The 25,152-nt window shown below is 41.5% G+C and overlaps 3 protein-coding genes across 3 annotated transcripts; 1 reads left to right on the top strand and 2 right to left on the bottom strand.

Moving 5' to 3' along the window:
- Positions 1-5,591: 5,591 nt before the first annotated feature.
- LOC109419965 (glucose-fructose oxidoreductase domain-containing protein 1) lies at positions 5,592-7,203 on the top strand. Its single transcript, XM_019694254.3, has 2 exons — positions 5,592-6,184; positions 6,247-7,203. Exons 1-2 carry the CDS (start codon positions 5,723-5,725, stop codon positions 6,964-6,966), a joined length of 1,182 nt encoding a protein of 393 aa, XP_019549799.1. The 5' UTR covers positions 5,592-5,722; the 3' UTR covers positions 6,967-7,203.
- A 15-nt stretch (positions 7,204-7,218) lies between these two features.
- Positions 7,219-15,506, bottom strand: LOC109419964 (cilia- and flagella-associated protein 57). The gene is made up of 8 exons (XM_062850286.1): positions 14,814-15,506; positions 14,665-14,748; positions 10,128-11,038; positions 9,531-10,066; positions 8,999-9,469; positions 8,706-8,943; positions 7,569-8,647; positions 7,219-7,507 (listed from the first exon to the last, which is right to left on the bottom strand). Exons 1-8 carry the CDS (start codon positions 14,984-14,986, stop codon positions 7,370-7,372), a joined length of 3,630 nt encoding a protein of 1,209 aa, XP_062706270.1. The 5' UTR covers positions 14,987-15,506; the 3' UTR covers positions 7,219-7,369.
- Positions 15,507-15,622: 116 nt separating this feature from the next.
- Positions 15,623-22,824, bottom strand: LOC134287714 (gamma-secretase subunit pen-2). The gene is made up of 3 exons (XM_062850285.1): positions 22,643-22,824; positions 22,463-22,567; positions 15,623-15,889 (listed from the first exon to the last, which is right to left on the bottom strand). Exons 1-3 carry the CDS (start codon positions 22,701-22,703, stop codon positions 15,750-15,752), a joined length of 306 nt encoding a protein of 101 aa, XP_062706269.1. The 5' UTR covers positions 22,704-22,824; the 3' UTR covers positions 15,623-15,749.
- Between the last annotated feature and the right edge of the window lie 2,328 nt (positions 22,825-25,152).

Genomic DNA, 25,152 nt, shown 5'->3' with positions numbered 1-25,152 from the left:
TTCAGTGTAGGTTCTTTTCGCTAATATCGGCTCTAGTGGTTTCTGCTTTTAGTGGTGTTGCGTGTACGTAAACGCTGCATTACACGAACACCACCTGAGTTACTGGTTGAAAATAGTAAACAAAGATCAGCTGTTCCCAGCAAAATCAAATGGGCTTATTTTCAACCAGTAGATTTGCATTAGTGTTCGTGACACCGCGCTGCGAAACCACTCTTCCGTGCGAGAACCCAAATTTGACTATACCGCGTTAAAGCTCTGAGTGGGTTGTTTCCGTTTGATCCCGGCATAAAATTGCAACCCATCGCAAAGTTCTTTCTACCTAGGCAGTAAAACGAACTACTCTGTGCAGTGGTAGAAACAGAAGTGAAAATTTTATTTAAATTTAAATCTAGGCTACTACCACTGGCGTTCGGTCTGAACAATAGAGTTAATAAACTATAGAGGACGAATGTCGCTGCTGTTCCCTTTGTTCTCGTTCGCAAACATCCCGGGTATCTATCTGTCAAACTGCATACTTTTTCGCTTTGACACTTATATCCCTCCCTATCTTCGCCAGCAAGAGATGTTGCGACGGCGACGCCAGCGACATTCTTCCTCTATAGTTTATTAACTCTATTGTCTGAACGCCTGCTATAATTCAGGCCAAACATTTCAATAGGTCCTATCTGCATTTGAGAGGCTCTCTTACACTGAACAAAACCTCCCGCCCAAAATCGACTGAGATCACGCCCCTTAACCATTGGCGGAGCCAGCTTTTTCTTCTTTCTTACTCACTCTCCTAAACATACACGAGAAAGAGCGTGATGAAAGAGGAGGCAAGCTGCCCCCTCTTCTATCTTTCTCTTTCTCGTGTATGTTTAGAAGAGTGAGCAAGAAAAAAGAAAATGCTGGCTCCGCTAATGCCCTTAACGACATTCGGTCGGAAACCGTATGGTCCATCGACCGAATGATGTCATCCTGCAACCGGATGACAGTGATATGAAAATAGACTGCCGACCATATGGTCGAGCAACCTTGTTTTGTAGCGATTGATAACATTAATGTCACCGCTATCCTTCTCAAAACATGATGTGCTTAGTAGTCAGGGTACCCTCGCGGGCACCCTTTCAAAAAAGATGGCATGACCAACACACACTGAACGAAACCCCCCGCCCAAGATCGACTGAGAGGTGATACGATCACGCCCCTTAACGACATTCGGTCGGAAACCGTATGGTCCACCGACCGAATGATGTCATCCTAAAACCGGGTCTGTGTCATTTGGCATAAGGCCGTTTGGCATAAGGTCACTTGGCATAATGGACACTTGGCATAACAAAGAAGGGTGCATTTCGATTATGCCAAATGTCCATTATGCCAAATGACCGTTATGCCAAATGTCTTTATGCCAAGTGACCTTATGCCAAACGACCTTATGCCAAATGACTTTATGCCAAATGTCCCGCTCCCCCTAAAACCGGATGACAGTGATATGAAAATAGAATGTTTACCATATGGTCGAGCAACCTTCTTTTTTAGCGATTAATAACATTAATGTCACCGCTATCTTTATCAAAAATGATGTACTTAGTGGCCAGGATACCCTCGCGGGCATCCTTTTCAAAAATATTGGCATGTCCAAGACATGCGTAGCAATATCGTCAACGAGCTGGGTGTCACGATCAAGGAACTTGTTACGCTATCGATGAATGAATTCGATGCATCTGTGTAGCCTTCGCTCTGCAACTAATATTCATTCACATATTGAGGGATTTGCACAAAAGTGCACGCGGCCTATCGTTTCCGAAAGGTACAACCGCGGTTTTCACCCCCTGTTTACTTCATGCTTATGAGAAATAACATTGCGGCGTTTCCTACGGTGCGGCTGTTCCTTTCGAAAACGATAGACCGCGTGAACTTTTGTGCAAAGCCTCTTTTTGAAACATTTCAACGACCGCGCGGTGTTTACGTTTCAAGAAATCTGACAATAGCGTGCGTCGTCTCCTACGCGCATAAGATGATCGTCATCTGCTTTTTAGAATGATTGCCGTATGACTTATTCGTCATTCGAAAACACGATTTTGGTAATTTGGACTGGATGCCCGCATAGAAAAATACTATTCATGGCATCGTTCATATTATACGATGTCCATTGGTGAAATGATTACTATACAAATAGTAATAGGTTTATAATAAAATGATTAGGGTTGAAAAACTGCAATTATTCAGAATTTTTCAAGTATCATTGTACTTATAATAATGATACGTTGAATAATACATGAATAATTTTGATTATTAAAATTTCCCATAAGTGCAGTGACAAAAATAACATTTTCGACTGTTTTTTATTATATTTGGTGAAGTTAAGACGACGTCACGTTAGGCTGCCATATTATCACACTTGTAAAGCAGCTTTCCGGCATTTTTAGCACAATAAACTGGGTTTGTACTGCGTGCTACAGGGACAATGCGTCACATAAATCCTGCGGTACCGGATACTACAATCACTTTCCATCTATCAGGCTTGAGTGGATGCACCACCCTCGCTCGAAAGCGGATATTTAAAATAGGAGCTCTCGGCAGTCACTGCTTCTGGTCACTTTCAGATTGGATACCACTTGCAAACTTACCGGCAAAGCCAAGTGGAGGTCTTTGATGTATTCACAGATGTGGCTCTGAGTTCCTGTTTTCCGAGCTGAGGAATTCACTTTTCAACCAAGTTCAGATCACTATTGACTTTGAGTCACTCGCGAGCACTTCCTTAGCTTTGGTCCAGTACGTAAGTATCGCAAGAGGAATTGCGTAGGATGATCGGAAACCACGACTAGTTCGAATCCCAAACACACCAGAAAAGATTAAAAAACAACTACAAAAGTAAACAATGATTCTCTGAATGGTAGGCCAATTTGACAGAATTCGGCGAAAATCCGCAGGGGTGTATTTTTTTTCATGTCGGTAAAGCAGATATTCGCCCCTTATTTTTATGATTTGCTGTATCATCAAATCAATGATAAGCTGATTATAACATGTGTAATTCTCGAAAAAATTTGTTCGCGAAAAAAGGCATTTTTGAATGGTAACGATACTTAACGACCTATTCGGTCTATCATTGAAACTTCAACAATGATAACATCAATCATCGATATGATTCGTTGTATCATCGATTTATAATCCAGTTTATGATAAGATGAATAATCTAAAAATCATAACCTGTATGACAGACATATGATACCGTTTTATTCGGGTGGTCGGACAAATCAGTCGATTTCGGGATGGGGTTTTCGTTCAGTGCATGCGACGCGAAATCGTCAACGAGCTGGGTGTCACGATCAAGGAACTTGTTACGCTATCGATGAATAAATTCGGTGCATCTGTGTGGCCTTCGTTCTGCAACTAATATTCATTTACGGGAACGTCCATAAATTACGTCACGCAAAAATCGACCATTTTCAACCCCCCCTCCCCCCTATGTCACACTTTTTGTATGGGACCTCTAAAATTTTTGTATGGGTTGTCACACTTTTCTGAACACCCCCCCCCTCCCCCCTCAAAGCGTGACGTAATTTATGGACGTTCCCTACATAGCGTGCGTTGACTCATACGCGAATAAGATTATCGTCATCCGCTTTTTAGGATGATTGCCGTATGACTGGTTCGTCATTCGAAAACACGATTTTGGTAATTTGGACTGGATGGTCGGACAAATCAGTCGATTTCGGGATGGGGTTTTCGTTCAGTGTATTTCACTTTCTATTTCAATTATTGCAATGTAATTGTACACACTTCAACTACTTTAGCAGTACCGTAAAATGGGGTAACTTTGATAGTTTTTCAACGAATTTTCTCAATATTTTTACATGTAACAGTATTTCCCCGAGTTTTATATTTTTAAAACAAGTACTGGGGTATCAGTTATCAATTGCAATTAAAAGATTCGATAATCTGAAATATTTTGGATGTTTTTAGTTTTTCATATAACCGAAAATCAGATTTTCATTCTGGGGTAACTTTGATAATGCCCTAAAAACACATCAAACCTCAAAAAATAATCACAGATTGAAATCTTAGGAGTATGAACATGATGAGAGAAGGCTTGTGGAATATATAAGATAGCATTTTTATATCAAAACATTGATTTTTTACTAAATTCTACATATAAAAATGAGTTTTTGGAGTATTGAGTGCAAAACACAATAAATTTAGCTATCAAAAATCATTATCTTTGTAATAACAAATGCTTAACGGTACATCAACATATGATTACATGCTATTCATGGTTAGTTGGTTAGTTTTTTGGGTAGCTTTTTAATGTTTTATTAACAAATTTTGAACAACACATATTTATCTACATGAAATTACAAGGGCATTGCATACTTTTAGGCGTTTATCAATGTATGGAGATTAATATCCCAATTTACAAAATTGTTTCCATTTCGTGAAAACACACTTCGTTAAGAGATTCAAGGCCAGATTTGGCATCTACTATGATGAATCTATCGAAAATAAGAGCCCATTCATTGAAAAAATAGTTGCAACGAAGTCGTATAGCAGATTGTTTGAAGGGGCTGATAAATGACAAAAATATCAACAATTTTTATTTTTTGTCCAAAAAGTTGTATATAAACTAGATTTTAATGAAAATACGTCTACAATGAACTTTCATATGTATAGAATTGATTTACGTTTACCTTTTTCTTAACTGATTGAAGGAATCATAGTTATAAGATAAATTACACAATGCCTGCCGCACTATCAAAGTTACCCGCATTATCAAAGATACCCCGTTTTACGGTACAAATCAAAAGATGATTGTTTTAACCATCGTTCTATGCAAGGAGAGAATCATAATTCAAATAAATAGCTGAGATATTAACGAAAGAGAGGGAAACCAAAGAGAGCCACTCTTCTGCAGATTGGACCTTTAGATATGTTTGGCCTGAATTATATTATTCTAACAATTTGACGTATCAGACGTTAGCAGACGTTTGCCGTTTGGCAATTTTTTGTCAATGGTTGGTCAATGGTCAGTACACGTATGGCAAACAATTGGCAAACTCACATTTGCACATGTTTGCCACTCGAGTACTGATCGGAGTTGCAAACATGACCAAATATAGCGCATTTAGTTCACCACTGGACTATCGCACTAATTTTCACGAGTGCGAAAACGCAAATAGAAGTGCGCGATTGCATCCAATCAACTTGGTGTCTTCAGAGCACTTATTCAGCATACAACGAAGAAATAGTGCGCCGAAGACATCAATTTGTTTTGATGCAATCGCGCAGTTTTATTTACGTTTTCGCACTTATGAAGACTCAGTGCGCAGTCCAGTGGTGAACTAAATGCGGTATATTTGCTATATTGCCTTAGTCTGCATCAATTTAGGATTTTTTTGCTCTTTTCATAAGTCTATTTTATGAAATTGGTCATAACAAGCAATTTTCACCAATTTTCATAAGATTTCTTATGGCATCCATAATTTTAGTTATAGCAAAAGTTTTTTTTTTATTTTGCGGCGAATTTGGAATGACGTCGGTGCAGGCATCTAGCCAGTTGACCTTTTAAGCCGAACCCTTTCAAATCGCCACTCAAGTTTGTTTTGACAAACGTTTTGTTTTGCTCCTGATTTTCTTTCACAATCATCAATCTCGTTGCTTTTTTTGCATTCCCGTTAATCGCGTAAAAATCGTGAAAAATAGTGAAATTTCAGTGCAAAACAAGTTAAAACTCCCGCAATAAGTCATGCTTCCCGGTATCGGAATGTTCGGTACCGGCGAGATCACCCGGGTGCTGGTGCCGATCCTCCGAGACAAGGGTTTCAACATCGCCGCCATCTGGGGTCGCACCCTGCGGGAAGCCGAAGAAGCCGCCCTGGAGCTGCAGATTCCGTTCTTCACCAGCAAAATTGACGACGTGTTGCTGCGGAAGGACGTCGATATGGTGTTCATTACGTGCCCCCCGTATCTGCACTCGCAGATCTCGGTGAAGGCCCTCGGCATCGGGAAGCATGTGGTCTGTGATAAGCCGATGGCCCTGTTCCAGACGGACGCCCTCAAGATGGTCCGCGCTTGCCAGTATTATCCGTCGCTGATTTCGATCGTGAATCACTCGTTGCGTTTCTTGCCAGCCATTGGGCACATGAAGAAAGCCATCCAGGAGGGATACCTGGGACCGCCGGAGCAGCTGGCGTTGATCGATGTTAAGGTAAAGTGATAGATGTTTGTAAAGATGAGATTCTATTCTGAAATAAATTGCATTGATTTCAGGTTCGAATGAGCTCACTGTTCCATAACAAGTTTGACTGGTTGTGTGACGAAACCATGGGAGGCGGAGTCCTCAATTTGGTGGGAAGTCACGTGATTGATTTGGTAAAGTTTCTAACAGAACGAAAGGCCGTAAAAGTTCACGGAACGGTGCGAACCTACATCAAGCATATGGGCCAGATCAACGGAATCCGTCAGATCACAGCTCCGGACTTCTGTACGTTTCAAATGGAATTGGAAAGCGGAACTCTGGTTACGGTCAATATAAACTGCCACATATCGAACAATGCCTTTCACCAGGAAGTGTCCGTCTATGGAGGAGAAGGGCATTTGACGGTAAGGGGAGGTGATTTGGTGGCTCATCGCACGACGGGCGAAACCGGTGTTATCAAAGAGGAGATGTTGTACATCGATGTGCAGGATTTGCAGTTCTCCACATCGGAAACGACCTTGCCAAGACCCTACGTGAAGGGTCTCTGTAAAATGGTTGGTGCGCTGCGCGATGCTTTCCATCCCAATAAAGAGACTGCTGGCTGGATAAAGGAACCGGTTCAGGCAGCTGCTACCTTCGAAGATGGTCTCTACGTTCAGGCCGTGCTGGATGCCGTCCGGAAGTCTAGCGAGGACCGCTGCTGGACAAAGGTAAATGTTTGCACTGAATCTCCGACGAATCAAAAGTTTTTATCGGCCGCTAGGATGACCTCTGCCACTGCCCTCCATTGAATACGTGGGGTGCTGCAGCTTGAATTGGCAGTATTAGCTATTTTTATGAAAGATGTCTATGCTTTTGCTTTGCATTTGAAAATCATATAGTATTTTTACATATACTTCGTGCTATTTTTATAACCTTTAAAGCTATTTTTTCGCAAATTTGTGTACCTAATTTATTTTTTTATCTTGTTACTCACGAAACACTAAACCTATAGAGGAAACATTTTCTAATACACGGTTTGCTTTATCGAGACACATTTTAATCAATAGAAAAAATGAGAATTCCGCTGCGTTTCGGGCAAATGTATACCTAAAGAACAGATCTTCTTATGGAAAGGCATAAGTATATTTACCGGTACAACTCGAATTTCAAAGAAAACGCTAATAGCTATTTCGTATGAAAAGTAAGCAGCTCCTAACTTCTACCGTTATTTTTCTTGTTCAAAGCTACAATTTCCGAACGCAAATTTTGGTTTTCGTTCGAAAGCGATTTGATGACTTCTTGCAGCTTGGTCACCTGTTCACGATGTCGGTTCTCTAGTTCGTCCTTGTCCTGGAAAAGATTATCTGTCTTACAAACATTTGTAACAGAGAAAACATACAAAATTTCTTACCGCAACAGCCTTCTCGAGCTTTAACTTTGCTTCCCGTGGCGATATAGCCTTACTAGATAGCCCCAGCAAAGCTTCCATCCTGGTGCAGGCACGCTGTTTTTCGTTCAACAATTCTCTCAATTTGTTCAACTCCGCCAAGAGTTCCATATTCTCCTTCATCAGTTTCATCGTCTCGCCTGTATCCTTTGTCTGCCCACTCTTCATTTTCGCATTCTTGGTCAACTTTTCCAAGTGTTCCCTCTGTCGTAGGAATTCATTCTGAACGTCTTCACTTGAGGCCAGCGACTTCTGGAGCTCTTTGTCGTCTGAGTATCGATGGCATAAATCAGTGATTCCTCGCTTCAACTCATCGGGCTTCTGAATTAGTCCTGCCACATTATAAATTTCTCTGCAAACTTGTTGATATTGGTTCTTAGAGCTCCGGAATCGATTTCGCTCCTTGCGCAGCTCTAAATCGGCTCCGTAGTACTTGTCGCGCAGTTCTTGCAGCTGTAAAGCTAACTGTTTGTTGTTCAGCTGTAGTTCTTCTAGCTTTTTCTCCATCTCACCAATAATCTCTTTCTTCTCTTTGATTTCCCTATCCTTTGGTTCGATTTGGCTTTTCAGCTCGTTAATTTTGTGCGTTTGCACTTGCTTGTATTTTTCCAGCTCATTTGTCTTTTTGTTCATTTCGTGAAGTTTCCGTTCTTTTTCCTTTATGATCGATTCTCGATCCGCGAGATCCCTTTTGAGATCTTCAATGTCCCGCTGGTGCTGCTTTATCGCTTGCTGAAACTTTCCATGCTGATACTGTAGGGTTTCGATCTCCTTTCGGTAGTTTTCTGCTTCTCGGCTCAGGGTGGAGAACTTTTTCTTCAACACACCGGCTTCACCTCGCCATTTCATGCAATTTTCTTCCTCTTCTTGGAGTTTCTTCTCGTAGTTTAGCTGCAGCTCGACTTTGTTGCGATCGTTATCAACATCAACCTGCTTACAGTATTCGTTGAACTCGATGCGCTTCCGATCCATTTCCTTCAAAAGCCCGTCGATAATTTCCTGTTTTTCGACTAATTGCTTCTTCTGGTCGGCCTCCAGAGATTCTAAAAATGAATAACAGTTTTAGGAGAACTAGAATAACATGCATATTTCTGTACTCACCGATCGTATCCTGCAAACAACCCGCCGATCGTCGTAGCTTGACCTCATAGTCCTCCCTCATTTGATCCATACGCTGCTTCATTTCGCTCAGCTTATCATATTCCATTATGATTTTCTCGTGGAACTGTGCCTCAAATTCCATCATTTCTTTCTGGCGATCTTCCTTTTGCTGAGCAATACTCGCCGTCATCAGGTTGAACTCTTCCATGTGGGCCATCTCCATTTCTTCGTTCTTTTTCTGTGAAATCAATTGGCATAGAATGCTAGAAGCTAAACCTCACTTAATAAATTACCTTCAATTCCTCAATCGCCGCACAGTAGTCCCGATGGATATCCCTCATCTGTTCCGAATGGAAAACGTCCCCTTGTTTCATCTTGTACTGAAACTCCATGATCTGCTGTTGAATGCGCATTTCCAGCGTAGAAATCAAGTCATTTTTATCGACCAACTCCTGCCTTGCTATCAAAACATCCGAACAAAGTCCCAATTCCGGTGCATACGGCGCAGTTTTACCTTCGCTGTTCAAGATCGTCCAAATAATCAACGTACCATCATCCGTCGACGTTATCAGAGTGCTATCGTTGAAGGTTAAACTAATCTTGGTGATCTTAGTGTTGAAGAACCTAAAGTTGCTGCAATTTCCGTTACTGCTGTCTACGTTGTACAGGTGCCCCTTTTCCGTGCCAACAAACATAATCAGATCCGACCGTGACAGCGCAATATCCGTAAGTGGCGTCAAATCCGGAATCTTGAATTCACGATGCTGAAAGATCGGAGAATGGTTAACACATTTGGAACGACTGCGGTTCCACCAGTCTACTAACGATGTCCGACTTGCACATCTCCCGAATAAGTCCGGTGTTTGTAATGGCAAACACCGAATTGGCATCACTCGTCAACGCCAGCGATCGGTAATGGATCCCCTTCTGAACGATCTCCTCCATCCGCTCGCCAGTCACTACATTCCACTTGTAGATCGCCCCATCGTTGCCGCCGGACGCCAGGGAAAGATCATCGGTTGACCACGATAGGCTTAATATGGTACCGTTGTGCCCTTTTAGGGTTTGCACCACATCGAACGTAAAAATGCTGATCAAACTGATGACCTTTCCGTGCGCTGCCGCCAACAGGTGACCCCGGTTCGAGAACTTTAGCTGAGTGCAATTCGGGTAGTTGAACGCCTTGGTAACCTTAAGGTCATCTAGCTGAATTTGCATCAACAGCAGCAGATCGATGAATCCGACGGCGGCGAAGAAACCGGATGGATGCAGTGCGATGACTCCAATTTCGATCTGGAACTTTTTGACCAGCTCGACCTTCATGCTGTTGTAGTTCCAGAGGCGTATGGTAAGATCTTTGGCTGAAATTCAAAGAAGATCCTTATCACAAATATTCTACTGGTTGACTCCAGTTATACTTACACGCAGTCATGAGAATTGGTTTCCAGGAGCATACCGACAGACCAACTATTCCACTGACATGCAGTGGTTCCCCCAGATGGCGAAACACAAGTTCGCTAACCTTCAGGGTTTCCGGTACGAAAAGCATTCCGATGTAGATTTGGGAGTGTTTTGTAGCGACCACGATCGTGTCCTGTTCGGCATTCACCGCGACGTTGATGATCTTATAGGATTGTTCATCGTAGAGCGTTATAGGGATCCGTATAATCGATTTCTTGGTGAAAATGTAATTTGTTGTTTTCTCGAAGACGTGAACCGCATTGTGGATGGCATAGAGGAAGCCCGTGTCGAACTGGGTCAAACAAAGCACATCGTGGTTATCTTTTTTGGTGCTTGAATCGCTGTCCGGGCTGGACGAAAGTTCACCATCGGTATCGGCCGAGAGATCGATTCGTTCAACTTCGTCGGCCCTAAGTTTGAGTTTCAGTTCTCCGGATTCGACGAATATTAACTCGGTCTCAGCCGTTCCAGCGGCTAGAGCCTCTCCCGTAAGCCAAGCAATCGACGTTACCAGCAAGTTATCCCCTTTGATGGTTCCAATTTGTCCGAAACCCTTGTCGGTTTTGTTCATGATCTTCAGCATGTAATAACCGCCCACGGCGACAATGGTGGCATCTCCGGGATTACAGGACAAGTAGTTTGCCTGTCCTTGTTGACTGGAGTTTGAAGCCCGTCCAATGATAAGCGATTCATTCTTATCGAAAGAAAAGATCGAGAGAAAGGCATCCGGTTCTACGGAGAGGACGGCAATGCCACGCGAGTCGTACGTGAAACAAATGTTGCCTATCTGGGTGTTGGGGCAGTCTGGTGGCAGTTGTAGGGTCTTACGTTTCTTTAGCGTTGCGATGTCGTAGATGTTGATAAGGGATTTGCTGGAAAGTTGGAAAAATTAGTAACTATTGCTAATTTAAAGAAAACTTTCCGTTTTACGGTAGAACGAAAAGCTACCGCAGCTGTCAGACTACTGATTTTCACTGAGGTATCATCGATCTACCCCAGCAAGCCCTAGCGATGCCTTGGATAGCCTTGGATACGACGCCGACGATCATTGTTTGTTGTTGGTTTTCAGTTCAATTCACCTTGCAAGCATGCTTTGATTTGGCCTTCAGTTTCAATGATAGGATGATTTTCAAGCCTGCGGTAGGACTTTGACAACTGCGGTAGAACTCGGCGGCTACCGCAGAGTGGAAATTTTTCTAAAAATCCGCAATACTTTGAGCTTCTTTTTGTAGGCAACTCTGAGCTTCTTTTTGTAGGCAAGAGTTAGACTTAGAGCCATAAATTAGAAGGTTTGGAGACACTGAAGAAGGGACATTGATTCCGAAGCCGTTCCGATCGATATTTCTTCAATGGCCGGTCTTCATAAGTTGTTTTTACGTAGATTATGCAAATAATGAGCTGCAAAACAGTGAGTCGAGACGGAGAGCGTCCAACATAGCTATGATCCTCACAAGTTCCTACCTCATGCTTTCACGGATCAATCGATGACAAAGACCGCCAGCTAAGAGTTGTGTGCTTAGCTGGTAGTGCAGCCTGGGCACTGTTGGCCTTCTGACTTCAGCTAGATTGAGGAGGTACGTCCCGAGCGTCTGTTCACCAAGAAGGTGTGGCACATACAGCGTCTGTTCTGGCATCCAGCGGCTGAATATGAAACGCTGTATCGCGGCAGGCAGCGGCCAACATAGGGTCGGATTCATAGTGATCGGGAAACAGATGAAGCGAGTCATGAAGTGGAAGCCGTTCAACGAGGGGATCTGCGTATTGAGGATTCGAGGCAAATTCTTTATCTACAGCTTGATCGATGTCTATGCGCCGACCAACGACAAAACCGATGGCATGAAGGATGCGTTTTTCGAATGCCTTGACAAGAACTATGGAGAATGCCCAAAACATGACGTTAAGATTGTCATCGGTGACGCCAACGCGCAGGTCGGAAGAGAGGACTTTTTCCGTCCAATCATCGGTACGGAGAGCCTTCACTTCTTCACAAACGACAACGGCCTGAGATTAGTCAACTTTGCTGCTGCCAGAGGGATGGCCATTAGTAGTTCCTACTTTGCACGCAAGAATATCCACAAGCACACCTGGAGACACCCAAATGGCGAAGTTTGCAACCAAATCGGCCATGTGCTGGTAGATGGCCGACATTTCTCGGACGTCATTGATGTTAGAACTTTAAGGGGTCCCAACATCGACTCAGATCACTACCTCGTAGTTAGTAAGATTCGAGCTCGATTATCAACCGTTTCGGACTCTAAGAACCGGCGATCGAAGCGTTTCAACATCCAGCGTTCTTCAGCAGACGGTACGATAGCTGACTATCACCAGAAGCTAAACGAGCGGATAAGTGAAATCAACGAGAGCGATAATCTCAACACTCTGTGGGAGTCTATCCACGGAGCGATGAGTATAGCAGCGGTGATAAGCACTACTCAAAGACCTCGGGGATGAACCAGCCTTGGGCTGAAAATCCCCATAATAAAGAGCCAATAATAACTGCTCAAAGACCTCCTAGGAACGGGTGGTTCGACGAAGAGTGTCAGAGGGTAACGGATGAAAAGAATGTCGTCGCCAGAAGCCGGATGCTGGTGTCTGCGGGACCCGGTAGAGCAGGGAGCGATATAGGGAAGCGAGAGCAGCCCAAAAACAAATCCACCGCAGAAAGAAAAAATACCACGAGGAAAATGTGATTGCTCAGGCGCAAGAAAGTATGGAGCAGAATGATATGCGGAGGTTTTACGAAACTGTCAATGGCGTGCGGAGAAAAGCAGCGCCTTCTCCCGTCATGTGTAACGACCGTGAAGGAAACTTGCTGACAGACAAAACAATGGTGGCTGCCAGCAGAGTTGGTCATTTCTCACACTTCGGTTTAAAAAGTGAAGATTTTGATGCAGCCAAGAGAAGTGTGCCTTGATGCTCTTCGGTGTGAAAAGAGAAAAACACACGCACTCAAAAGTGAAACATTGAAACTAACGTAGTGCACTATGGATTTCATTGCGTGTAGAGCAGTTACTGCTCACCCACAGTACTTCTCTTTATCTTCCGAGCGTTGCGCTTGGAAGACTGCATATGTTGCCATGACATCAACACAAACTAGGTAACAAGAAGTGCGTGGCTAACGGTCGAAAAAAATTGACAATTGAATGGCGTCTGAACAAGAGACATTGTTTGTCTTCGAATTCACGTCCAACCTGAGTGTTTTTTTGTTTTGTTTATCTGGGTCCGAAATCAGCACACGGGGTTTTCCGGAACTGTGGAGCTCTTGTGTTCCTCACTGTTATTCGAAATGCAACCTTGACTGCCACCCTCTACTTAAAACATCGGAATTGCTACTTATACCGTACGGAAGACAGTGTTAAGAGACAATATTTACTTCCCAAGAACTTCCCCCAGGATGGCTCTTCTATTCCCAAGCTCCTATCGAGGTTGGTTATCCGTTTTTCATTCGAATCCATAAACCACGCAAACCTTGACGTAGAGAGAGACGTTTGAAAATTTTAAAAGCCCACAGACGTTGAATGTAGCTAGATCAAGGTCGTGCCTCTGGAGCTGATCTACTGATAGATCAAGGCCTTGATCAAGGTCACAATCAACGGTCTCAAAAGCCAAAATTGAATTTTCGCAATGTGTAGTAGGAAATCTGACACTAGTCTGACAGCCTTTTTCGCCACTTTGTTCGTACCACGAAATTGCTCTCTGACTGTCGGGTGCATGAGAAGAGAAAACTCTTTCTCTATTGTCTAAATGCAAGGAGAATACATTTTACTAAGGTGGCGCAGATAAACATTGCAAACCACTGGTTGTCTCTTCCACTCTTCTGGTGTTCTTATGCAACTAAAATAGTGACGTCACTATTTCAGTTCCATAAGAACACCAGAAGAATGGAAGAGACAACCAGTGGTTTGCAATGTTTATCTGCGCCACCTTAGTAAAATGTATTCTCCTTGGTCTAAATGCACAAAAGTGCGTGGCAAGAGAAGAGTGAAAATTGGAAGAGAAATTTACATCAAGCAAGCCGTGCGTGGTGGGTGAGAAAAATACTCTTATCTTTCGATTCTCCTCGGTGTTGACCAACCCTGGCTGCCAGGTGGAGAGAGCACTTCGAGGAGTTGTTGAAAGGTGGAAATGGAAGAGCGACAGACAGAATTCGAATCCACGACGACGGACAAGCTGTGGAACCTCCAACGCTAGACGAGGTCAAGCAGATCAAGACAGTCATTAGAGGGCTGAAGAACAATAAGGCTGCTGGGAAGGACGAACTCCTGGTCGAGCTTCTCAAGCACGGTAGTGAGCAGCTGTATCAACTCTTACACCGTATTATATTGTTGATCAGATGTTCAACCCGCGGCAGATTCTCGAAAAATTTCTGGAGTACAACTTGCTGACTCATCATCTGTTTATTGGCCGACTGGAAGCGATTGGCCCAGGACTGATACCAGTGGAGGCGCTTGCTACATTCGGCGTTAACTCACTGCTTTGACAGAAAGGATGTTCTTACCTGTCGCCACTCTTTTCGGATATGGCGATGTATCTTCGATCAGGAGAAATCACAATCCTCTCCGGGTGGTAATTCTCAGGAAACCTGAAAAAATGTTCCACCAATATAATTTTCACCTTCGCAATTTTAAACGTCGTATTCTAATTTACCGCAAAAACTTCTGCTTATTGGTGGCAAAGTCGTGGATGGCCAGAACCCCCGCCACCGGGTAAATGATCTCCTGCTTCGTGGTAAAATGCACATTTCCCACAATATCCGTTCGCAGCCCGAACACGTTCTTCGGAACGATCGAAATCGGTTTGGAACGACTTTCTTTCTCCATGCTAAGGGACCCCAAAAAGGACTCTTTGAACTTCTTATCAAAACTTTTCTATTTTAAAGAAAATTCCCTTGTGGAACGAAATTTTTTCACACCGTATCGATTGACTTCTCACTGCTGGACTGAAACCAGGCCAGCAAAATAAACAACGACGGAGCAACCGGGTTGCATCGAACGGCGGTTGACCCGAGTAGCCGGGGTGCCTTGGCAACCCGCGGTGCGGAATTCCGATACAAGCCCGTCCAAGAGCCCGTCCGTTCACGGCGCACTTGCCTTGGTTGCATTCAGTTGGTTGCTATTTGGAAGCAACAGGTCACGGGGACATTTCACACGAAGCTAGGACACGTTCCGCTTCGATGACGGTGGCAATGGCTTCCGCGCTGGTGAAGGTGCCAATGATTGACGGAAGCGGAGCAGTGAACTTGAAAGTAAAACAGCACTAGTCGATCGATATTTTTTGCGGCGGCCTACTTTGGGGATGGGGTGTCGAATCGGATGTTATAGGGCACCGCACTGTTTTGATTTTGTATGGGATTTTGAAGTTTCGTGGCCTTGTTGTTTACAAGATTTCTGTTAGAGTGAAAGAGAAGGAGAGAATTTCATGCAGTCCCCTATAACATATATGTAATTGAAAGTCAGTTTTTTGTTTGGTGATATCAGTATTTATATTTATTTCAATGATTTTAATGAGTAATGAGGGTAATAAGTAAGCGATGAATTGAAATTATTTTAGCAACTCTAATTTACTAAAAAAAAATCCACTCTTTCAAGCGCGTCCCAGGGGAATGATGAAACTTATGCTATCGGCGAAATCGCCCCACTCGGTTCGCTTTAGCTGGAACGTCATGACCCAGGTCAGGATCAATGTAAACCAAATGATGGATCCAATTGCAGAAAATATTACATCTAGAAATAGAATATAGAGGAAAAAAAATGAGAAAAGTTAGTAGAAAAGTGTTGGATGTATGGCAGCGTTCGATAAATAGATAAAATTTGGATAAAAATTTCTTTAGAGAATTTAAATGTTCCAGGGTGTTTCAGAGGTATTACAGGGGATTTCAGGAGGAGCGATCCAGGGGTTTCTTGAAGTATCTTTTGAGAGAGTAAATGAAACACGTATGGATTGGCCACAGACAAACAGACGTAACACTCTGACATTTCCCATCGTACACCGACTTAACGGTCTATTTAAAAAATTGATAGTTGGACAATTGGTCACCCGTGGCGCTTGCATCGTTTTTGTTTGAGTTTGACGTTTGCCCACTACCGCCACCTAGTTGATGATCGGCCAAACTCAGTACTTTTAGTATTGGGCGAACAGGTTTCCGGGACTATAATTTGAATCAAAAAATGTTCGAAGTGTTACGTCTGTTTGTCTGTGGATTGGCTGTAGTCTGACGAACAAGTGAAACATTTATTCAAACAATCGTTGCACGGCCTTGAATAATCTTTAAAGACCATTACAGCGCTTTGCGGACCTCTAAATTCCTTCGCGGACATTATTACATTACGGACCTTCACAGACCTGCACAAGCACTGGTTGTTTTGTGGACTGGACACAAAGGCTTATATTCCATGGAGATCTTGTAAGATCTGTACTTACCATGTATACAGTTCAATATAATACTCCTTTTACTTGTTAGAAGGGTCATTGGTCTGAGGCGTATAGAATAGTCATTCGTATAATATTAGTTTTGCTTGTAGATCCTGCACCTACATTTCATGGAATTTTGGGACGACCTAGATCATATGTAGAACTAAAAGTAGTAAAACTGTTATAGAAATCTTCAAAACATATAGCCTAGTTTGGTGTTTGAAAGGAATCGCTCAAGAAACCAAGGATCGGTAAATTCGCCTCACCCCATTCATATTCACTTCTCTTTGCTGAAGCGAATCGAGAAAGGTGCAGCAAACGGATAGTCGTGATCAAACACGCAACCCCATCACCAGTGGGATGCGATGCGCAAGCTGGTTGACATGGATATTCGTGGCCGATCGTCGCAGTTTGGATCGCAAGCGAATGAATGAATGGCGAATGGTGACGAATGCTGGTGAGCGATCGAAGCGGCTATTATCATAACCAGAAGAGAATTTCTGCATGTAATGCATACGTTTTTAGTGTATTGTTGTTAAAATGCTAGATTAGCAAAGAAAATAACAAACATTTTTTGAAAACTTCAAATATTCGTACGCGCAATATCATTCACGAATCGCATCACCTCTCCATCGCTTGCGATGCGAATGTGGACGAATGTTTAAATTCCATGTATGGCTTCCCACCGTTCGCCGGTGTTTGCTGTCGTCGCTGACAAGCAAACACACAAACTAAAGCGACAACCGTTCGCTGCTAACTGTATTCGAGTGTGGAAGAAGATGAAAAGTGGAAATCAGGAACCCTGCAAGAAACTTGTTGACCGATTCCTGGCAGAAACTTTCCACGGTGACTTCCATTTGAACTGTCATTTCTTCGCAACTGCGTACCACAGAGAACAGACGTCCCAGCTCATGAAGTGTAGTTGTGTAAAGCATGTGGGAATGTGGCCATTACGCGGCGCTGTCACATTTCGAATCGGGGTATAAATTTGCCGTTTTTTACATTTTGGCGCTAGTGTCACCAGGTGTGCACTCTAGTATAATTCCACCAAGAGAACGTATTGATTTTACATGGAAAACAATATTTGAATTCTTGTTTAACTTATATATTATTGAAAATAATGAAACTAATTGGTAATGAGTTGCTTACTTTTTGTTACTTAAAAAGTGTGACAACAAAATGCTTATTGTTATTTGAGATTGTACAGTTCAGTCTTTGAGTTAGATAATTTAAAGGTCCGCTAGTGAAATATTTCTTATGTAAGCGCCATCATGATGTCGAAATGAGTTTTTAGGTGGGAAAGTCACCGTCGATGTCGCTACTGAGCTTGTTTTTTCCTGTACACAACATTTTGCGGAAATTTTGTTCGAGCATGTTCGTCTGTTCTCTGTGTGCGTACTGTGATCGAAGAAAAACGGTTTCTTGGGCGATTCAGGCAAGGAATTTCCCATGCATCAAGATAGACCGAAAAATTCCTTCTGAACTGCAAACAGCGTTTATGCCTTAAAAAACAACATCAATGGAATCCATTCACTGTACGTGTGTATCGAAACAACTTTTATATATATTGGACGACTGAGTTCCATAAAGTTTGGAGAGTTTTATAAGCTAACGCAAACATATTTTGTATGGGGCCGCCCCATGGTGCGTCAGTCAGAGTGCAGGCCTAATAGCAAGTCGCTATTTAGTGGCTTGGTCATTATTTTAAGTCCCCAAATAAAATTAACAACTTCTCCCAGAATGCTTGTAACTACATATTATGAAAATTTAATCAGAAACTGTGAGACAATTCAAATAAATTAGTAAATATGGGACATTTTGAAGAAATTAAGAGTTCTATTACATTTTCATAGGCTATTAAAAAAACCGTTGTTTTCTTCTTGTAATTTTTCTGAAAATTTCCAAGGGGGTACGTAGAGAAATATTTCAAGTATTACATCAAAATTACTTAATTATTTTCTGTTATTAATTTTATTTTATTTTAAGAGAATTTTTGCAAAAATATTCAAGAAATCATATTTCAAAAATTCTTATTCAAATTCATTCGCACATTTTTAAGCATTTGTATATATAAGTTTCCATCAAGGTGAAATTCATGACAGAAAACATCCAACAAGTTTTCCAAAAGTTTCATAATTTATTTATTATTTCTTGACAGAATTTTCATGCTATGCTCATCTGGTTCTGCACAATATATTCTATAAAATTGAAAATACATGCAGCTTTGTACAATTTTAGGAATGGAAGATGAAAGTTTTTTTTGAACATTTTCATTATGCGGTACTTCAGGGTTTTCTGAATCAAATTCGTTCTACAATGTTTCCTCACTAAGCATATTTTTGTGCCAAAAGTCACTATTTAGCCACTTTTTTGCTATCTGAAAGTCACTATTTGGTCACTATTTCAGAGATTTTGGTCACTAAAATAACTATTTTGACCCTCAGTTCCTGCTACCAGCCCTGCACCAGAGAGTTCTTGTGCAGTTCTTGATAGCGTTACATATTCGGCTTCACACATCGATAAAGCCACAATTTTCTACCGCTTAGCAGTGCTGAAAATTTCATTTCGTCATATCTAAATTCAACCACCTACAGCTCATTTTAGAAGCTGAACCTGAGAATATGGTATATGAAAAACTTGTGCGGCTAAACCAGTTCTGCAAGAAAGTCACGGAAAAGCTGCTATTTTTCGAATATTTAAGGTAAATGTCACGATCTACCTTTGAAAAATGCCAAATGATATTCACCGTGAATATCATTTGGTATTTTTTTTAAGGTAGTTCGTGACATTTACCTTAAATATTCGAAAATTAGCGATTTTTCCGTGACTTTCTTGTAGAACTGGTCTAGCTGCACAAGTTTTTCATATATGATATTCTCAGGTTAAGCTTCTAATGTAGCTCATCTCATTTTGATAATCATCTCCTCCCCAATCCGGATCAGAATATGCCGTTACAGTAGGATTGTTGCATTTGGAAAACTTGAGACGGTTGTTCAGTGTTTCTTTTGAATACCTTATTATACGTTTTACCGCTTCACAATGGCGACGTCAAGGATTGCTACTGAACTTACTGACCTTGTACAGGGCGAGTGCTGTGTCCGGCCTTGTTGCATATGTAGCATACATTAGGCAACCTACCGCTTCCTTGCATAGAACTGATCTTATTTCTTCCGCTTCCTCCGGATTACTTGGACACATTGTCTTGTCTTGCTTGGTTGATAAATCCGCTGAAGTCGAAACTGAATTGCAGTTCACCGTGCCTCTAGAGCCGACCTACTGATGTTGAACCGATGCAAGATTTCTTCCAGATTCAGTGCATAATCCGTTGGCCATCGATTTTGAAATACAAGCAGGGATCTATTTAAGACTTTTCCAAACCAAATTTCTTCAAGGCCTTTGTCGAGCTGTAGATTACACACACGACATAATTGCTTCAAGCAATATAATGCTTTCTTCAGTTTGTACACTTTGATAGGATCTTCATCAAAACGGTCTGTTTGTTCCATATAGATCGATTCAGATATAGAGATGTAGATTATGCTCCACTGCGATTGTCATTAGATATCCGATTGTTGAGTAGCGAACTACGCGGGAGCATAGACCTCGTCATAATCGATGCCGTAATGTCGCCTTTGACGACCAACCGTGTCTTAAATCGATTCACTTCTCCTTCAGGTCTATACTTTGTTTTATACACCCACTTCTTGCCCTTATTGCTTTATTGAACTTCATTCTCCTCAACTTCCAGCCAAGAATGTAGCTCATGAATTCAAATGGTTGCTCCAGTTCGTCTGTTGTTGAACGTCCTTCATTATTGAATACCACGTATCGACTAACGATCACTTCATTTGTTGATGGAAAGTACACTCGAAAACCTTTTGAAACTTCACCGTATCCTACAAAGATGCCTTCTACGGCTTTCGAGTCGTACTTCTGCCGTTTCTGCTTTGGATAATGAACCATTACCCGAAAACTACAGATTGGGACTACAGATAGTCTGTTGATGTAAACACACAATAAACAATTGATCCGAATATTCGTAGGTGTTTCAGATGGGGCTTCTTCTGGGATTAAGCTTGTGGTTTTGCCTACTAATACTCGAGTATAACTTCTGTTTACCAAATACGCCTCGGTAGATACGGCTTTCACCCAAAACTTCTTCGGCCGCCTGGCATCGTTAATCATGGGTCTCACTTTTTCGATCAACTTATGGTACATACGCTCCGCTGTACCGTTCTGATAAACATCTGGGCGAGTTGTTTGATGAAGCACCCCATTTTACTGCATCGACTTCTTCAGTGACGAATTGACATACTCTCTCCCATTAGGCCGGAACAAATCTCATTTTCTTCTTTTGTCACTTTGCTCGTTGACTCGTCAAGGGGATGGATAATAAATAATAAATGTATATGTTGAACAGTTACCCAAACAATTAGGCAAAATTGTAAAACTCATCGGATTTGTTAAGAAATTTTCTCGACAATTCTAATTTTAGCTCAAACTTTTTAAATTTTTGTATAATTTATTTGTTTCCCCCCTCAAAATGTTGAATTCCGGCCAAAATTTTCCGAGGGGGGGGTGACATTAGAGAAAATCGAAATTTGTGTCAGCCTTATCGGTCCAAAGAATATTGATCTTTCGACTCGTTTGTCGCTCATCCGTGTTCGTAGACGCCCTTCATGTGATTCTTGGAATCAACGAAGTACATGAACACTTTGTGACTCGCTTCGTCAACGAACGTTACAAAATACCGACTTCCGCTAATTGATGGGACCTCGATAGGGCCACATACGTCCGTACTATATTTAGCACGTCTGTGGCACGGGTAGCACTGAAATGAAATGGAGTTCTACTGTGTATAACTTGCGCACATGTGATGTAAAAAGGCATATCCATCATTCACAGCTCTTATCCATTCACCAGCGACGTCGTTACTCATAATTGATTAAAGTTGCTCCGGATTGCACAGTGTCTAGGTTTAAAATAATTATATATTCGAATTCAGCTATGAGACCCACATCGTCACCTGATGCGTTAACAACGTTGATGGATGCTGCACTTTTACCGGGGATACCTATTTGTCTGTACACGTCCCACAAAATCATGGTGATGTCTGCTGCGCCGTCTAGTTGTAGCCGTACTGGATGTCCATTGATCCCTAGGTTCACGAATTTACATCTAGCTTCGATACGAGCCGTTGCTTGGCTTCAGGCCGGAAACGATCATCAAACACCGGCACTAAGCCGTATTCATCTCCGAAAGTTTGAATTCTTCGCATTCTTCATTCACACCTCCAGCGTAGGTGGAGTAATCGTCGATCGCGTCCTATTTAAGCTGCAGATACTGCCACGTTGATTAAAAAGCGATGTTGGACGACCGAAGATGAACTTCAACGTCTTGATGGTTTCATCAAAAGTCACTTCCTTCGGCTTCTTCGGGAGGATGTTGCATACATATGTAATTCTTATGTGCTACGATGCAGAGGTTCCAAAGCAACAATCGAATCATGGCCGGTCCGACCAGAGCTCAAGCGTCTTCTTCGAACAGATCGTCGTATTTGGCGAACCAGGCTTGAAACGTTATTCCTGTTCCATTTCTGTAATGCATTGCTATTTTTTATGGGGAAGACACTCAAACGCTCGCAATACCTTATTTTCCGCTGCTTTAAAATTATAAGAAGTCCGCCATATGAAGAATACAATTTAATTTTAAAGATATTTTGATTATTTTGAAGGGATATAAATGGTGCCATTAAAAATAGAACAATGACGTGTTCCTTTACACTTCTAAATTAAAATATTACCGTAAAATTCAACGCTTTCGACAAAAACAGGTGTGTCCATTTCACCCCGGGTGTTCATTATGCCCCGAATTCTCCTACTTACATTTCCGTATCTCCTTCTGCTCATCGTAGGCGGGTTTCCGAAAGGCCTCAGTGAAGAACCACACTGTGTTGATGGCCCACACGAATGGCAAGAGTGCGAATCCGACTGGTGGAAGAAAATAATCGAATATGCTATGACTAATCGGTATGCCAACAAAATTAGAAATTTAAAGTATGTTACCTTTGAAGTACCATTTGCAGAGGTACAGCTTACGCTCGTTCGGTACCCGGTTGAGATCCATGGAGTTTAATGGGATACTTTTAGATTAATGTGATAGTATGTTAAATTCTAACTATTTGAGTTTAGAGTAAATTAATGAAGCGAGTGGAAGCGACTTCAAGCGAACATGAACACAACACAAAATGTAAACAAATCGTCTGACAAGCTATCGTATATTTCAATCGCACTCACAGCATATATAAAAACGTACCTACACAAGGGTAACGTGTATAACCACTGCCACCCGTAACGGCTGCAATTGGCGTGCTTCCATCTCGCGGAATGCTTTTGTACTGCTAGTGAAGTACAGAGTATTGGCTTTTACCAGGGGCGACTCGTGACCTTTTCGGCTACATGTTCAACATTTTTGTTTGACTAATTTACGAAGCCGAGAATATAAATAATACCGTACTACAAATTCTCATACTTGTTTATGTTTTGAGGTCGAACTTGAAAAAGTAGGCCGAATTCTATAAACAAAGCGAACCAGATGAATGATTACCCTGATAAAAAATTCCAATAAAATCGCCATAAACGACCATTGAATAATGATAAATTTGTCTGTTCAACAATAAATTATATTGTGTACGTATTTTCCTGCTGAAAATGCTGTATTGGAACTACAATACGTGCACAATAAAATCAATGGTACTAGAGATTTCACTTATAAAAACACCATACATTGAATGGTAGTTGACTTGAATTTGCTCCAGAATTTTAGGATTTTTTTACAACCCCCATTTTCTATTGTAAAAATGACATTTACAATATATGCTATGGTGGAAAACCATAGGATGTGTTGTTACTCTATCGTTTTAAACAATTGAATTAATAGTAAATACCATTCATTTCAGCGTGTTGTAACAATAGATTCTGTTGTATCTCTATGACCTTTTTTATCAGGGTATGACCTATGTTGTTTTCGTGGTTGAACATCGGTTGGTACTGAGTAAACTCGCTGTTGTAATCACATCAAAATTCAGTTGAGTCTGTACAAAACTTTATTTAATTATTATTGCATATTATTATTAGGGGGTCACTAAACTGCGTAAACCAATTAAATTGATGAAATATTTTAAATAAGCAGAAAATCATGGCTTACGCAGCAATTTAAGCTGTTAAGTGAATATCCCTATTATTATTTGTTTGTATGAACTTCGAGTTTGACATCAAATTATGATAAGTATTTTTGACAACATAAGGATAATCAGATAAAAAAATATATCTTTGCTCACAACCACCCGATCCATCCACTGATTTCAAAATCAAATTTGCCCAACATGCTAACGTATTGAATCAATTGAACCAATTCAAAATTGTTTTTTGAGCTTCTTTTAGAATATCAAATTTTATGAAACTCTATTAGCAGTAAAAATGAAATGCGTTGATCCTTTGATTCACCGCTGAAAATATAATCCATCAAGCATAGTCAACAACGCATGCGCCATGTGTAGAAAAAAAAACAAAAAAACATCAGCGTGCTACATTCGTTGGCTCTGTTTGTTTCATCCGCATACGGGTACCGCCGTCACAACCAGTGCGATCTTGGCGATGGACAGTCAGACCGCTTTTCAGCACTGAACATACACCAACACAATGACAAAAATGCCCGTATGTATTCTTATACAAACGGCACCTCGCATGTACGATGTTGCAGATGAACAGGCGACATAACAGGCAACCAAACAAATGCTCTGAGAGAGACGCAAGAGAGAAAAAACACTCCCATGCAACGCGACGGTTCGCACCGGTCGCGTCGGTACTCTCAGGTCGGTACGACACCAGAAATGAACATGCATCAACAACGATGGTCGTAAAATGTAGCGCATCTACCACGCACGTGTTTCTCGTAGGCGTATGAAAAATCGCTGTGCGATTTTCATAATGAACGGTTTCAGAGTTTTTTTTTTGGACGCATTTTTAATGTGGCTCCACATGTGCAATGCACATGTTGGACATCTGGACGAGTCGCCCCTGGCTTTTACCTGTATGTGGTAGTTGAACCCAACGTCGATAGAGGGTGATTCTCGTTGCTTTAGTTTTATAAATAATATATTTTACATAGAAAAAAAAAATGAATTTGAGAGTCCTAAATGTCTTGTTTTATAGTAAGAATAGTGATATTAATGTAGGGTCAGAGAGCCATTAGTAGTCCTATGTTCCTAATCATACTATTCGAAAACAAAAAGATTACAGCACGGAATAATTTCGTTTTTTTGTTATCATACGCAAGGATGGGAAATGTAATAAAGTCACTTTGTTATTTTCTAATTTCTCTGTTCCTAGTAAGAAATGTTTATCCTTATGTTAGTTTTCCATAACTATCCACAATTATGGATTGGTGCTGTAAACGAACGGAAATTTACACCGAAAGCGATGGAAATTGTAAAATGTCATGACATTTTTTTTCATGAAATTCCGTGATGTTCCCCAACCTTGATCATACAGGGGATAGTCAAAATAATTGAGAT

Source organism: Aedes albopictus, chromosome 2 (assembly GCF_035046485.1).
Source record: "Aedes albopictus strain Foshan chromosome 2, AalbF5, whole genome shotgun sequence".
NCBI lineage: Eukaryota > Metazoa > Arthropoda > Insecta > Diptera > Culicidae > Aedes > Aedes albopictus.
Note: the sequence above shows the minus strand (reverse complement) of the source record. Positions and strands in the feature narration are given on the sequence as shown.